Below are 17,470 nucleotides of genomic sequence, written 5' to 3'. Positions count from 1 at the left end.
AGAAAAAAAAATAATCCTAAAATTTATATGGAACCAAAAAAGAGCCCACATAGCCAAAGCAAGACTAAGCAAAAAACAAATCTGGAGGCATCACATTACCTGACTTCAAACTATACTATAGGGCCATAGTCACCAAAACAGCATGCTACTGGTATAAAAATGGGCACATAGACCAATGGAACAGAATGGAGAACACAGAAATAAACCCAAATACTTACAGACCACTAATCTTTGACAAAGCAAACAAAAAATAAAGTGGGGAAAGAACAGTGTATTCAACTAATGATGCTGGGATAACTGGCAAGCCACCTTTAAGAGAATGAAACTGGATACTCATTTCTCACCTGATATAAAAATCAACTCAAGACAGATCAAGGACTTAAATCTAAGACCTGAAATTATAAAACTTCTAGAAGAGCCGGGCACGGTGGCTCAAGCCTGTAATTCCAGCACTTTGGGAGGCCGAGGCGGGCAGATCATGAGGTCAGGAGATCGAGACCATCCTGGCTAACACGGTGAAACCCTGTCTCTACTAAAAAATACAAAAATCTGGCCAGGCGAGGTGGCGGGCACCTGTAGTCCCAGCTACTCCGGAGGCTGAGGCAGGAGAATGGCATAAACCCAGGAGGCGGAGCTTGCAGTGAGCCGAGATCCGGCCACTGCACTCCAGCCTGGGCGACAGAGCGAGACTCCGTCTCAAAAAACAAAAAAAAAACAAAAAAAAAACAAAAAAAAAAACTTCTAGAAGATAACATCAGAACACCTTTCTAGACATTGGCTTAGGCAAAGACTTCATGACCAACAACCCAAAAGCAAATGCAACAAAAACAAAGATAAACAGGTGGGACTTAATTAAGCTGAACAGCTTCTGCACAGCAAATGGAACAGTTAGCAGAGTAAACAACTCACAAAATGGGAGAAAACTTTTGCTCACTTTTTAATAAAAGTTCTTTTCTGTGGAGATGTTTGCATTCCTTGCACATCCTGGATATGAGTCCCTTGTCAGATGAACAGTTAGCAAATATTTTCTGTCATTCAGAAGGTTGTCTGATTACTCTGTTGATAACTCCTTTTGCTGTGCAGGTTCTTGGTTTAAGTCCCATTTGTCCATTTTTTATTTTGTTGCCTGTGCTTTTGAGTTCTTATTCATAAATTCTTTGTCTAGACAAATGTCCAAGAGAGTTCACCTCAGGTTCTCTTTTAGAGCTTTTTTATTTTGGCTTTGAAATTTAAGCCTTTAAACCACTTTGAGTTGATTTTTGTGCACGTTGAGAGATGGGGGTCCAGTTTCATTATTCTTCATGCAGTAATACAATTTTCCTGGCACTATTTTTGAAGAGAATGTTTTTTCCACAATGTAAGTTGTCAGCTTAGTTAAAAATTGGTTGTATACGTGGCTGATACTAATAAGTGGCTTATTATCTGGGTTCTCTATTGTGTGTCATTGATCTATATATCTATTTTTAAATCAACAGCATGCTATTTTGGTTCCGATGGTCTTACAATACATTTTTTTTTGTTGTTGTTGTTATTTAGTTTTTATTTCATAATCATAAACTTAACTCTGCAATCCAGCTAGGCATGGGAGAGAACAAGGAAAACATGGAACCCAAAGGGAACTGCAGCGAGAGCACAAAGATTCTAGGATACTGCGAGCAAATGGGGTGGAGGGGTGCTCTCCTGAGCTACAGAAGGAATGGTCTGGTGGTTAAGATAAAACACAAGTCAAACTTATTCGAGTTGTCCACAGTCAGCAATGGTGATCTTCTTGCTGGTCTTGCCATTCCTGGACCCAAAGCGCTCCATGGCCTCCACAATATTCATGCCTTCTTTCACTTTGCCAAAGACCACATGCTTGCCATCCAACCACTCAGTCTTGGCAGTGCAGATGAAAAACTGGGAACCATTTGTGTTGGGTCCAGCATTTGCCATGGACAAGATGCCAGGACCTGTATGCTTTAGGATGAAGTTCTCATCTTCAAATTTCTCCCCATAGATGGACTTGCCACCAGTGCCATTATGGCGTGTGAAGTCACCACCCTGACACATAAACCCTGGAATAATTCTGTGAAAGCAGGAACCCTTATAACCAAATCCTTTCTCTCCAGTGCTCAGAGCACGAAAATTTTCTGCTGTCTTTGGAACCTTGTCTGCAAACAGCTCGAAGGAGATGCGGCCTAAGGGCTCGCCGTCGACGGCAATGTCGAAGAACACGGTAGGGTTGACCATGGCTAGTACTACAAGAATTTCCTCGGCGGCAGCGTCTGCAAAAGCCTACAATACATTTTAAAGTCAGGTAACGTGACGCCTCTTTGATCTTTTTGCTCAGGATTGCTTTGGCTATTCTGGGCACTTTTGTGCTTTCATATGAATTATAGGATTGTCTCCTCTAATTCTTTGAAGAATGATGTTATTTTGATAGAAATTGCACTGTATCTATAGATTGCTTTGGGTAATATAGTCCACTTAATGACATTAATTCTTCCAATCCCAACTGTGGGATGTTTTTCATTTCTTGTGTAGTCTTCAATTGCTTTCATCAATATTTTACAGTTTCTCTTGTAGAGAACTTTCACATCCTAGGTTAAATTTATTCCTACATATATATTTTTTGGAGTTATTGTAAATAAGATTGCCTTATTTCTTTCTGGACTAGATCATTACTACTGTACAGAAATGCTACCTGCCAGGTGTAGTGGCTCATATCTATATACCCAAAACTTTGGGAAGCAAGGTGGTAGGATCACTAGAGACCAGGAGTTTGAGACCAGCCTGAGCAACACAGTGAGACTCCATCTCTACAACAACAACAACAACAACAACAACAAAAAACATTAAAAATTAACCAGACATGGTAGCACATGCCTATGATCCTAGTTCTTCAGGAGGAGGCGAGGTGGGAGGATCACCTGAGCCCAGGAATTTGAGGCTGCAGTGAGCTATGATCACAACAGAATGAGATCCTGTCTCAAAAAAAAATAAATAAATAAAAATAAAAAAGAAAAGAAAAAGAAATGCTAGTGGTTTCTGTACATCAATTTTGTGTCCTGTAATTTTACTGTATCCATTTATCAGCTCAAAGAGCTTTCTGGTGGAGTCTTCAGGTTGTTCTAGTTATAAGATCATATTATCAGCACTACCAAGGAACAATTTGATTTCTTCTTTTCCAATTTGGATGCCTTTTATTTCTTTCTCTTGTCTGAATGTTCTGGCTAGTACTTCCAGTACAACCTTGAGTAAGAGTGCTGAAAGTGGGCATCCTTGTTTTGTTCCAGTTCTTAGAGAAAAGGCTTTCAGCTTTTCTCCATTCAACATGATTTTAGCCTAGGGTTTGTCATATATGATCTTCATTATTTTGAATTATTTTACTTCTAGCCAAGTTTAATGAAAGTTTTTATCATGAAGGGATGTTGAATTTTACCAAATGCTTTTTCTTAATCTATTGAGATGATCATATACTTTTTGTCCTTCATTGTATTGATGTGATGGTCTACATTTCTTGATTTATGTATGTTGAACCATCTTTGCATTCCTCATGTAATCTCATTTAATCATGGTGTATTATGTTTTTCATGTACTGTTGGATTTGGTTTGCTAGTATAACGTTGAGGATTTTTGTATTTCTGTTCATCAGGGATACTAGCCTGTAATTTTCATTTTGTGTGTGTCTAGATTTGGTATCAGGGTAACACTGGCCTTGCAGAATGAATTAGGGAGAAATCTCTCCTTTTCCATTTTTTGGAATAGCTTGGGGAGAATTTATATTAGTTTTTCTTAATATGTTTGGTATAATTTGTCTGTGAATCTCTCCAGTCTTGGGCTTTTCTTTGTTGGGAGACTTTTTATTATTGACTCAGTCTTGCTCCACATTATAAGTCTGTTTAGGTTTTATATTTCTTCCTGATTCAATCTTGGTAGGATGTATGTTTCCAGCAATTTATCAATTTCCTATAGATTTTCAGCACATAGTTGTTAAAACTGGCCCTGATGATCCTTTGTATTTCTGTGGTATCCATTGTAATGTCTCCTTTTTCATTTCTGGCTTTGTTTATTTGGACCTTCTCTCATCTTTTCTTAGTTAATGTAGCTAGCGGTTTATCAATTTGGTTTACCTTTTTGAAAAATCCACTTTTCATCTTGTTGTTTTTTAAGTCTCTATTTCATTTAGGTCTGTTCTTATCTCTATTATATCTTTTCTGCTGATTTTGGATTTGGTTTATTTCTACTTTTCTAGTTCCTGCAAGAGGATTGGTTAATTCTTAATTTGTAATCATTCTACTTTTTGATATAGGCATTTATTTCTATAAAAGTCCCTCTTAGTGCTGCTTTTGCTGTATCCTCCAAGTTTTGATTTGTTGTTTTTCCATTTTCATTTGTTTCAAATCTTTTTAAAATTTCCATCTTAATTTATTCATTTTCATGATGGTCATTCAGGAGCATATTGTTTAATTTCCACGTATTTGTATAGTTTCCAGAGTTCCTCTTGGCATTGATTTCTAATTTTATTCCACTGTGGTCTAAGAAGATACTTGATTTCATTAAAAAATTTTTTTTTTAGTTTTTTTGTGGCCTAATGGTCTATCCTGGAGAATGGTCCTTGTGCTGATGAAAGCAATGTATATTCTGCAGTTGCTGGATAGAATGTTCTGTAAGTGTTAGGTCCACTTGATCTAAAGTCCAGTTTAAGATGAATGTTTATTTGTTCATTTTCTGTCTTGATGATACAATGCTGAGAGTGGAGTGCTGAAGTCCCCCACTATTACTGTATAGAAGTTTATCTCTTTCTTTAGAAGTAGTAATACTTGCTTTATGAATCTGAGTGCTCCAATGTTAGATACATACATATTCAGAATTGTTATATCCTCTCAGTGGATTGATCCTTTTATGATGGTAAAAAGACCTTCTTTGTCTTTTATTACTATTTTGACTTAACATCTGTTTTATCTGATACAAGTATAGCCACTCCTGCTCACTTTTGGTTTCTGTTTGCATGGAATATCTTTTTTTGTCCCTTTACTTTTAGGCTACCTGTTCTTTACAAGTTAGGTGAGTTTCTTGTATGCAGCATATGGTTGGATCATTTTTTTTATCTATTTAAATATTCTGTATATTCTGAGTAGAGAATTTAATTCATATAAGTTCAAGTTATAATTAATGTGATAGGCTTTGTTCCTGTCACTGTTAATGGTTTTCTGGTTGTCTTATATATTCTTTGTTCCCTTCCTCTCTCTTAGTGTTTTTCATTGTGGTTTGGTGGATTTCAGTGATGGTATCATTTGGTTCTTTTCTCTTTCTCTTTTGTATGATTGCTTTACCAGTGAGTTTTATACTTTCATGTGTTTTCATGATGATAAATGTTTGGTAAATGTTGGTCTGTCACTTCCAGGTTTATGACTCCCTTGAGCATTTCTTGTAGGTCTGGTCTAGTCGTACCAAATTTCCTCAGTGAAAGATTTTATTTCTCCTTCCTTTATGAAGACTAATTTTGCTGGATACAGCATTCCTAGCTGACAGGTTTCTGTTTTGTTTTGTTTGAGCCCTTGGAATATATCACCCCATTCTCTTTGAGCTTGGAATGTTTCTCTTGAGAAATCCACTGTTAGTCTATTGGGATTTCCTTTGTAAGTGAGCAAATGATTTTCACTTGCTGTTTTTAGGATTTGCTCTATTTTTGATTTCAGACAGTCTGACTTTAATATGTCATGAATACCTTTTTGCATTGTATGTGCCTGGCAATTGCTGAATCTCTTATATCTGAATATCTAAATCTCTTGCTAGACTCGGGATGTTGTCACTTATTGTCTCATCAAGTCGGTTTTCTAATCCTTTTCTGCTTTGCTTTTTAAAACACTGATAATTCAAATATTCAGTGGCTTTATGTCCCAAATATCCTGAAGGCTTTGTTCTTTCTTTTTATTCTCTTTTATTTTTATCTGACTAGATTATTTCAAAAGACTCATCTTTAAGTTCTGAGTTTGTTCCTTCTGCCTGATTTAGTCTATTTTTGAAGTTTTCAAATGTATTTTGTATTTCCTTCAATGAATTCTTTAGTTCCAGAATTTCTATTTGGTTCCTTTTAAAAATATCTTTTGCTTTCATAAGTCATTCATATCCTAAATTGTTTTTCTGATTTCTTTACATTGATTTTTATGATTTTCTTGTATTTACTGAGACTTTTTAAAATCAGTATTTTGAATTCTTTATCTGGGATTTTGATAACTTCTTTTTGATTGACATCAACTGCTCCACAAGTATTATAATCCTTCGAAGCTATCCTATTTCCTTGCTTTTTCATGTTTCCTGTCCTTACCTTGATATCTGTACTTTTAGTAGTTGCTTCTTCCTATTTTTGAATTTACTTTTCTAGGGGAGAACTTTTTCCTGAAGGTGTATCTATGAGGCTGGTTGGGTAGAGCACTTTGGCTTTGATTCTGGGTGCATGCAGTAATGCAGTTTCTGTATGATTTCTTTGGCTGTAAATGGTGTTAGCGGTATCTGATTTACTCAGGGGCTAGGGAGTGGTTATTATGGAAGCTGTGGTAAGGCTGTGATGAGGGAGGACTTGGATTCCAAGTGAGCCAGTCTTCAGGCCACAGTGGTGGCAGTGGTGGACTAAGCATACCTATCTTTATGCCATAGTACAATGTACACTGGCACCTGCATTGGTGGTTATCAGCAAGCCAATTTTTGGTCCTTCACATGGTTTGTTTGGATTCCAGCAGGAGCAGTGGTGTACTGGATAGGTAGGCCTGGGTGATTGCAGTAGCAGTGGCGAGACAATTCTGTGGTTCCTGAGTGGTATGCATTGATGGTGGTGGTGGCTGAAATTGGCTGAGCACACCAGTCACCAGGCCCACAAGTGGCACCTACAGGTTGGTACCATCTGAGGTGGTAACCGCTGGAGGCTTAGGCCTAATTTCTGGCTTCTAGGAGGAGTGCTTGGCTGCCTAAGGTGGTGGATTGGGTTGGGCAATCCCCAGGATCCTAAGCTATGTGTTCTGTCTTGGAGGGGGATGCAAAGTTGAGCTGAGTGGGCTTGTACTCAGGCTCTCCAATGATGAGAGCAGGCTATACCTATGGTGGGCAAGGTGGGGTGATCCTCAGGCCTAAGTCAGAGCACATGGGAGAGGAGAAGTAGGAGCCACACTGAGGCTTCTGTCACTGAATAAGATGAGGCCAGCCTTGGTGGCCACAGCCTAAGCCAGTGGGTGGGGAACGCACATCCTTCTCATACCCGAGTCCTGGTTGGGGTCACTCCCCAGCTCTGGTAGTGGTAGCCCATGCCCCGCTTACACCACAGTACCAGCTGCAGAAGCCCCACCCTATCTGACGACCAAGTCCCAATGGAAATTTGTGCTCTGCTCACTTACCAGCACTGGCTGCTGTGGCCCCCAGATTGCTCATTTTACAGCCCTGGCTATAGGAGCCCTCCCATCTACAGCCCGAGTCCCAGTAGCAACAGCCTGAGTTTCCCTAACACCTTGGTCCTGGCACTGCTGGACCCTAGGACAGCACGTAGTCTGCCAAAGCTATGTTTGAAACTGGTGCCTTGCTGTAGCCACTTTGGTCTCAGAAAGGGTGTGGGACCCAGTGCAAGCTGCCTCCCTAAAGCAGTTCCATCCCATGTTTACTGGCAGCTCCCCATGTCAGTTTCAGAGGTTTGGAGGATCAAGGGGCTCTCCTATAGCCAGGATTGCACAATTCCAGACTAGAGTTATGGGCTGCTGGAATTCTCTCACTCACCCTTTCCCTGTGTTGGAAAGTAACCCTTAGCTGCCTTTTATGAAAGTCATAGAAGCTAGCTGTACAAACCAAACCACAAAATCTTAATAAGAAAGGAAGAGAGGGAAGAAGGGAAGAATTAAATATACTCCTTCCTAAATCCCAAGTCTTAAAATAAATCATTAAAATGAAAAAGTAATTATTCACAGTTAAGTGTTTGAACTAATGAAGCCAGACTCAAATGGGTCATACCAGTTACAGAAAGACCAAAATATTTCCTGGAGGACTGTCTACTAGTCTTCCTTTAAAAGTAATTTTTTTTTCACAGGTGGGGGTGGAGAGGAGTGGAGAAAGAAGGAGGCAAACCTAGTAAGAAGCAAGTAGTTTAATACTAGAAAGTCAAAGCATCAATCAGAAACCTCAGAGTAGCTTCCTTCTATTTGAATGTCTCATGGTGTCACAGACACAGACAGAAAAACAAAACCAATGTGCATATCCACCTTAAAGACAGGCAGTGTTTTAACATATCAAAATGTTTAATTCTAGGCATAAGAAATTTTCTCCTAAAAACTTGCCAAGATAATACATGCTATCTTCAGCCTCCTTATACAGTGAAGACTAGATGAAATACATGTTATTTTCTCTCTTGAAATTAGAAACATTAAAGAAAAAGTACAGCAAAATAAAGAAAGTATTTTAGAGACAATTCTTTAGCTTTTCTCAATCTGCAAGTCTTAATGCCAGAACTCTAATACAGAAACAAAGTACACCCCCTTCCTCCTACTTCCCTCATCCCCATTTATTCACTTCCTCTTGGTAAGGGTTGGAATTCTAACTAGAAGCCTTAAACTATGGTAAGATGTTTATTTTTCATGTTATCTTCTCAGAGCTTTAAGGAAAAAAGAAAAAAAACTCAAATATTTACTTACCGTTTTTAAAATTTAGAGCCCTTTTAACAGACTCAGTAATCAATCAAAACAATCATAAACATTCTAATATACTTCAATAACAGCCAAACAGTGGTGTTGGAATCATGCCTCTACTCATTACAGCTGTAGTAATTGACTTTCAGCAAGTTATTTAATCTCTCTGGTCTCCATAAAAGAGATAATAATGGTGCCTACCTCATGAGGTTAAACTGAGAATGACATGTCTATATATAAAGAGCTTAAAACGGTATGTGGTATAGAATAAGTGCATATAAGTGTTGATTATTATTGTTGTACTGATGTTATTAAAATAATTATGAGTCTAACAAGGTAGACAGTGGGAAAAAATGAATTTTAGAGTCAGAGGTTTGAGGAGTATGACTAATAATACCTGTGTAATGTTGGGCAAGTTACTTAACCTTAGCAAAGCTATTTCATCATTTGTAAAAAGTAGACAACAATACCTACTTTTAACATTTTGAGGACTAATAGAAGATAATGTTTGTAAAGCAAGTGGCACAGAGAAGTGACCAATAAACAAAAGTAATCATTATTATTGCTGTCAGCCAACTTCTCCCTAGACAAGAAGGAAGTTCTTTTGTCCCTTGTAGAAGCTGTACACTTTACTTTGAGTTCCACAAGGGAACCTGGAAAAATGCAAATTTAATTTTACTAAAACTCACTAGTGAAAGGAGAACTTTCCTACACCCTAGAAAAGGAGGAATAGGAGAAAGGTATATTTATCTAGAGTTTTTCCCAATCCAATCATCTGACAAAGTACAAGAAATAGTTACCCCACTAGAGATTTGAGCAAAAACACATCAACATAGCAGTTCATTGTATATGCAATTTTAAGAGCAGTCATGTTATTTTGTTGTTTTACTACTGTGTCAGTAATTCTTCTCTATTGAATTTTTTTCTTTTGAAACTTGTAAAAAATAAAATCAGAGCTCTGATAAAATTGGTAAATTTTTACAGTAAAGGAATGGCAGAAAGGAATGTAAAAAAGTATAGACATGCAGGGATGGACCAAAAAATTGGGAATGATACCAACGAAACTTTGAATGTTAGAAAGTGGGTGAATGATGCACACGTGCATTTATTGCAGCACTATTCACAATAGCAAAGACTTGGAACCAACCCAAATGTCCATCATTTATAGACTGGATTAAGAAAACGTGTCACATATATACCATGGAATACTATGCAGCCATAAAAAGGGATGAGTTCATGTCCCTTGCAGGGACATGGATGAAGCTGAAAACCATCATTCTCAGCAAAATATTACAAGATCAGAAAACCAAACACTGCACGTTCTCACTCATAAGTAGGAGCTGAACAATGTGAACACATGGATACAGGATAGGGAACATCACACACTGGCGCCTGTTGGGGGGTAGGAGGCTAGGCGAGGGATAACCTAATGTAGGTGATGGGTTGATGGGTGCAGCTAGCCACCAGGGCACATGTATACCTATGTAACAAAACTGCACATTCTGCATATGTACCCCAGAACTTAAAGTATAATAAATAAATAAATAAAAAGAAAGGAAGTGGGTAAATGAATTGGTAACTCATTTAGCATGAACAAATCAGAAACCTAATTCACAAGTTGGCTAATTGCTATTGGCTCAGCAACTGGAAACACTGGGTATTACCAGAAATGAGAGTAGAGGCAAGGCTGAAAAGAGGTGGGATGATTAGAAGTCTATTTAAGAAGGAGACAGTATGTGTTAGAAAGAGGTAAGCCATTAAAAGGTCTTTAAAAGAGAAATATGTATAAGCTACAATAAGCAGAATGAGTAAGGAAAACACTCTAGACTATAAAAACTACATGAAGAATTAAACAGATCACAGGTTTTCAGAACTAGGGCATTAAAAAACATGTGATGCTAGGAGTCAACCTATGCTCTGCCACTAATTAGCTATGCAAACTACAGTGCTTAAGTTTTCACTTCTAAATGAAGTAGTTGGATGAGATGAGTGGTTCTCACCTAGGGTGTACATTAGGATCACCGAGGGAGGGAATATCTTCTAAAAAAACACATGGTTGGAGTCCTGTCCACTGAGATTATGACTCCTGGTTATGTGTGATAGAAAAAGCTCCCTTTCCACTGAAGATGATCTAAAAAATTCTTCCAAATTTCAATAGTTTATACTTCAAATATCAAAGAAAAATAGATATAATTGCATTCATTCAACAGAAACCATTGTGGGCTTTCCTTTAGACTAGCTTGCAGCACACCAGGGACAGGCACAGAGGAGTAACAATATGAGATTTATTCCATTAATCAATGTTTCTCAAATGAATGAATCTATGGTATTGTCATGAGTTTAATTTTCTAACTCAACTAGGTTCATTTTAATTAAACTACTACAGGGTATAAATTTTCTTGAAATGGAAAATATTCCTAAGTCTATCCTAGATGCCCAATCAACTGATATTCCTCAGTTTCTCACAATTGTTGTAATTCTTTCATCATAGAATCGTAGTTTCAGCTTTTCTTTTCTTTTCTTTTTTTTTTACTCTTCCATTTGTAGTATTTGAAAAGTAACAAATGAACACAGTACCAGAAATATAAACAGTTATGGAAGGAAATAAAACAGAAAATAAAACACCTGTTTGTTACTCCCAGTACCACTCCATAGAGATAATTAAACCCTCTTCTCCATTTCTAACTTTAATCATCTTAGTGTTACCCCCAAAACTTTAAATATGATTAGACTTTTCTTTCTTCAGTTACAATTACGTATTTATTAATCAAGATCCAGTGATTTCCTCCCAATGACAGAATTTGCCTCACTTATACTACATCCTTTAAAGTTTTTTATAGTTACATCTTTATATGTCTTTTATATCTTTATAGTTATGTCTTTATCTTTAGTTCTTAGATACATTACCTTTCAAACTTTGAATAAGTGTAATCTCTACTTGATCCATTACATTACACTATATTTCTTGAATTTCCTGTCTGTACAATGAGAAAATCAGTATGCCTTCCTTTCACTATCCAACTTTTAATAGCTATACCATTTATTTCCCACCATCAAGGTTTTAGCATTTGTATTATATCCAGATATTAGATCTTCCATGTTTGTTTACAGATTTATTCTGAAAACAAAAGTCTACAAACATAAAATATATAAATACTTGTCACTACAGAAACAGGGTATGTGATTAGAGCCATAGAATGTAAGACGTCAGACTGTGGTTACTAAAACAGATACTTGAAACAATGTTCTAAGTGTAGAGGCCAATGGAATTTCCTTTCTAACATTCAACTCCTTAGAATCATGCCTCATTTTAGCTTGCTTCATCTTGAACCATGACTTCCTTGTTCAGCTTTTCATTTTACTACTTTTTTTTTTTTGAGACAGGATCTCACTCTCTCACCCAGGTTGAAGTGCAGTGGTACGATCTCAGCTCAGGCAACCTCGGCCTCCTAAGCTCAAGTGATCCTTCAATCTTCGCCTCCTGAGGAGCTGGGACTACAGGTGCACACCTCACCACACAAGTAATTTTTCTGGTATTTTTTGTAGAGACAAAGTTTCACCATACTGCCCAGGCTAGTCTCAAGCTCCTGGGCTCAAGCGATCCACTTGCCTCGGCCTCCTAAAGTACCAGGATTACAGGCATGAGCTATTGAGCCTGGCCTGTTTTTATTAAATTTTAAGTACCACTTTCTTCCAGTTGTCAGGAACACCTGCTATACCCTCTGCCAGGAACATTCTTCCTCTGGCTGTTTATGTCGCTGGTTTCTAATATTTGAGGTCTCAGCTCAAATGTTATATCCTCACAGAAGAATTAGAGCTGTCTATCACATTATTTGTAAAAATGCTCAATTACATACTGATTTCTTCTTAAGTAGCTTCTTTCCAGAACTGCTGCATGGCTGTGCTCCAGCAAAATAAAAAAGGATCCAGGAAAGAGGAATATGTGACATTTAAGATACAGCAAAACTAAACCAAAAGTATAGTATAAAGAAAGGCCACATATAGAAAGAAAAAAAGAAAAAAAAGAAAAGAAAAGAAATTGGACCTTTGCCTCAGATCAATTCCCAAAATTAATTGCAAGTGAATTAGGAACTTACATGTAAAAGATAGAACTATAAACCATTTAGAAGACAATGTACAAGAATATTTTATGCGTTGGAGGAGAAAAAGACCCAAAAAATACAAACCACAAAATATGGGTAAATTCTACTACCATTAAATTAAAAATTCCATTGATCAAAAGCAGCATAAAGACAGCAAAAAAACTATAAATTGGTCAAAGATGGCTGTAACACACATAACCAACAAAGGATTAACATCTAGATTATATGAAGAACTGTTACAAATCAATATGAAAAGACAAATTACTAAAAAGTGGGCAAAAACTTGAAAAGACATTTCACAGAAAGGAAGATGACAAAATGCCTATGAAAAGATGTTCAGTTTCACTAATAATCTGAGAAATTCAAATTAAAATCACCATTAGATGCCATTTGTGATAGTCTGTTACAGTGGTGGCCCCCCAAACAACTACAACTCCCAGTAGTCCCTTCTGGCTAAGCTGTCCATTTTAACCCAGAGATACATTCCCAGCTCTGGGACCGATCTGTAAAAATACCTGGTAGCTTCAATTTTTGCACTCTGGGTAAGAAGTCTAGCTACTTTGTTGGATAAATCATGTGAAGACTCTACATGAGGAGAGAGGCCCTGAGCCAACATAGAGGCCCAGCCATGGTAGAGCCATAGTTAACATGTCAGCTCCATGTAGCCACATAAGTATGACCACAGGCACAATCAGCAGAAGAACCACAGAACTGAACCTAGCTCAAATTCAAGAATGGTGGTTGTCTAAGATTTGTGGTGGTTTGTTAAGCAGCAATAGATAACTGAAACTGAATTTATTTTATTGTTTTCATCTTCAAAAATCTGAAAGATGAAAAAACTGTCAAATATCCTGAGGAAAATAAATCTACCCAGTAAAGTCTCAAGGTTTTTGTGGTGGTGGTGTTTTGTTAGCATACAACTAGCAGGCACTTGTGGTTAGTTAACAGAATTCATAATATGTATTATTAACAAGTTCTTTGGCACATGGAAAAATTAATAAAGAAGAAAAATTTTGAAGACTCAAGTAATAAAAGGCAGAGTCTAAATCGTAATTTGCCAACTATAATGAAATGATTAAACAATGTTAAACCTAAAGGAACCCTATATAGCAATAAGAGAAAATGCAAAATAGGTTAAGTGACAAATACAGAATTCAAAATTGTAAGCACACAACTATAGGACTATGTTTTTCAAATACAGGTAAAAATAATAAGGGTTATGGATATTTTCCTTAATCTTTGTTTTTCAAGTTTTATACAATGTAACTTACTTTTATAATTTAAAATATTTACTTTTTAAAATAAATTAAGGACCAATAAATAAATAGAAATAACAGACAAGAATGAAGAGCAAGGAGAGCTATTAATTCTTTGGAAGATCTAGAAATCACAATTAACTGTTCATACAAAGAGCTATCTCAACTGAGTGCAAGGCAAACGCTGCCATTCCCATTAGTAATATGTTATAAATGTACAAGTGACTTTTTCTCTCAACATAGCACCTGTAATTCAAAATCTACCATTTAAAACACTTTTTTATATTATCTGAGTGTGCATTTCCATATTAGGGAATTTAACAAACAGAAATACAAATGTTCAAAATTACATGTACAGGGATGTTCACTGCTGTATTCTCTGTAATAGAAGAAAATTAGAAAAACACCAAATATAAATATAACTATATATATATATATATTTAGACGGAGTCTTGCTGTGTCACCCAGGCTGGAGTGCAGTGGTGAGATCTCAGCTCACTGCAGCCTCCACCTCCCGGGTTCAAGCAATTCTCCTGCCTCAGCCTCCTGAGTAGCTGGGATTACAGATGTGTGTCACCATGCCCAGTTAAGTTTTGTATTTTAGTAGAGATGGGGTTTCACCATGTTGACCAGGCTGGTGTTGAGCTCCTGACCTCAAGTGATCCGCCTGCCTCAGCCTCCCAAAGTGTTGGGATTACAGGCGTGAGCCACTGCGCCTGGCCCAAATATATATTAATGCATATATAAATTGATTAAAAAAATTTAGTAAGATTAAATAAAATATATCCACACACTAAAACACTGGGCATTAAAGAGAATGCAATTAATATATGTTATTCATGTACTCCTTGGGAAAGTAAATAATACATTTTATTAAGTAAGAAAATGAACTTGTAAAAATTATATGGATAGGATTAACCCATTTTTTCTTAAAGTATTGGACACTGTCTAGAAAAAAATATAGAATAATAAACGTTAATAGTAGTTATTGCTGAAGGAGAATATAGAAGACTTAGAATTAACACACTATATATTTCTGAATTCCTTCCTAAGACCAGAATGTATTAGTTTAACAATAATGAAGAAAAAATTGTCTTAAAAAGTAGTATCCTGGCTGGGTGCAGTGGCTCACACCTGTTAATCCCAGCACTTTGGGAGTCCGAGGCAGGCAGATCACGAGGTCAGGAGATCGAGACCGTCCTGGCTAACAGGTGAAACCTCATCTCTACTAAAAATATAAAAAATTAGCTGGGCGTGGTGGTGGGCGCCTGTAGTCCCAGCTACTCGGGAGGCTGAGGCAGGAGAATGGCGTGAACCCAGGAGGCGGAGCTTGCAGTGAGCCGAGATCGCACCACTGCACTCCAGCCTGGGTGACAGAGCTAGACTCCATCTCCAAAAAAGTAAAAGGGGGGAAAAAAAGTAGTATACTAACAACAGGTCATCTTAAAAAAGTATATCCTTTGTCTTCCTTGGCTCATGGTCACAATGACTAAAAATTTCTCCAGCTACTTCTGGCTTTCCTGGGGCTGAAGGTCTCTTCTTAATGATTTAAAAAACCAAAAAGCTATGTTGGATGGGAATAAAAGCAGAATAATTAAAAAAAAAAATGGAATCGGAGCTTCTGTTAGTTCCTCTACATTTACCTATGTTCTCTAACACACTGTCCTACCCAAGAGCAAATGCTAGTCCAGACAGGCCACAGCTCTAAGTTTATGCAGGAATTCTGATGAATCCAAATAACAGCTTAACATTGTAATCCACTTTATCAAATGTTTTTTCTCTTGTGCTTTTAAAGCAAATGAACACTGATGGCTACAAATTTTATTCTTACAAGATTTTAAAAAACCTTTTTTCCACCAACCTCATTTTTATCCTCAAAGGACCCAATTTTGGTGAATAGGTTACCCCAAGACAGAGAAATGAAAAACAAATGTGATAATTTCTTAATTGACAAAGTATTCAGGCTGAATGTCATAGGCATAAAAGACAAATAACTCAACATAAAGGTATTCTCAAATAGGCAATATTCTTGGTTTTCACCAGAATCTACTTCACAACATAGGTAAAATCAATTACAGCAATAGCATGATAATAATAGGGAAGTGAACTGTCATAAAGCATTTACCGCACGCTAGGTACTGTTCTTTTTACATTTATCAACTCACTCAATTCTAACTGATAATGTATTAGGTATATTCATCACATTTTTCCCATTTGCAGATGAGGAAATTGAGACTTAGCAGTGTTAACTAACCTGCCCAAGGTAACAGTAAGCAGTAGAAATTATATGTATAGGATGATACATGTATAGGTAACAGTAAGTTGTAAAAATTATATGTATAAAATTAACCTATTTTTCTTACTGATAGGAACCCAAGCATATTGGCTCTAAAGTCCATGCTCTTAACTGGCATTCTGAAAGAATCCTTGAGAAATGAGCAGAAAAACAACTTGTTCACTAAATAGCAAGCCCTAGAGCAAGACAATAATTGAAAATCAATACTACCAAGTATGGCTTAAGGAAGTAGAATAATGCAGCTTGCCAAATGGTCACTTATAAAATCTTTCACACACACAAAATGGTTTGTAAATAACTATGAATTGTATCTTAGAATACAGCCAAATGTCTAACATTTCCAAGTTACGGTGACAGTTGTCTATTTATTGATCTGGACGGTAGTAATTTATTGCAGAGTAAATCAATGAAGTTTGCACAATATCTACCTGCAGCGTAACAGGCATATTAAAAAGAGTTGAAACATGGAAATTTCAGGTTTTACAGCTGCTTCTTCAATCTATATACATTTATGCAAAGACGTCTCATCTGAAAACATTTAAATGTCAAATTATCTGGAGAAAATATTCATATAAAAATTATTTTCAGAAACTGTTATTTAGGCTAATGTCATTAGAGTTGATTGCTCGTATATGTGGACATCATTCCAGTTTCTGCAGGTTTCAAAATACAAAGAGTGACACTTAAAGCCTGTGTCATGTGCAATTAAAAATAAATTAAAATGGGAACATTTCCACTTTGTCAGGAATATACAATTTGTTAGGATAATGGCTATACTAACTGCTTACAAATTTCTTTTGTGAGTATTAAATATATCATGCACTGCCAAAATTTATTTTAGGAGAAAAGATAGAGCTGAACTAGGGCTGGACAATTGCTCTGATCACAGTAAGGCCAGGCAGCTAGAACCTTAAAGAAAAACCATGCAGTTTTTTCTTTTTTTAAAACAGCATTGCTGAGATATGATTGACATACAATCACCTGCACATAATTAAAGTGTACAAGTGGGTACGTTTTTGGCATATGTATCTATCCAGGAATCATCACCAGAGTCAAAACCAAGAACATATCCACTATCTCTAAAAGTCTCCTTCTGTCCCCTGTAATCCCTTCCACCCACTCCAGTACTCCTGAATCTGTCCAACTATGCAAGAACTAATCTACTTTCTA

General features: G+C 36.8%; 2 protein-coding genes across 5 annotated transcripts in view; both read right to left on the bottom strand.

Annotated features, from left to right (window-relative positions):
* KIAA1328 (KIAA1328 ortholog) overlaps positions 1-17,470 on the bottom strand; it is a 397,521-nt gene that overhangs the window by 216,068 nt on the left and 163,983 nt on the right. The gene's annotated exons all lie outside the window — the stretch shown is intronic.
* LOC104679695 (peptidyl-prolyl cis-trans isomerase A) lies at positions 1,732-2,259 on the bottom strand. The gene is made up of 2 exons (XM_030925952.1): positions 2,000-2,259; positions 1,732-1,891 (listed from the first exon to the last, which is right to left on the bottom strand). The coding sequence occupies exons 1-2, from the start codon at positions 2,227-2,229 to the stop codon at positions 1,732-1,734; spliced, it is 390 nt and encodes a 129-aa protein (XP_030781812.1). The 5' UTR covers positions 2,230-2,259.

The sequence above is a fragment of the Rhinopithecus roxellana genome, chromosome 21 (genome assembly GCF_007565055.1).
Source record: "Rhinopithecus roxellana isolate Shanxi Qingling chromosome 21, ASM756505v1, whole genome shotgun sequence".
NCBI lineage: Eukaryota > Metazoa > Chordata > Mammalia > Primates > Cercopithecidae > Rhinopithecus > Rhinopithecus roxellana.
The sequence above is the reverse complement of the archived record's forward strand: the minus strand, read 5'-3'. Positions and strand labels throughout refer to the sequence as shown.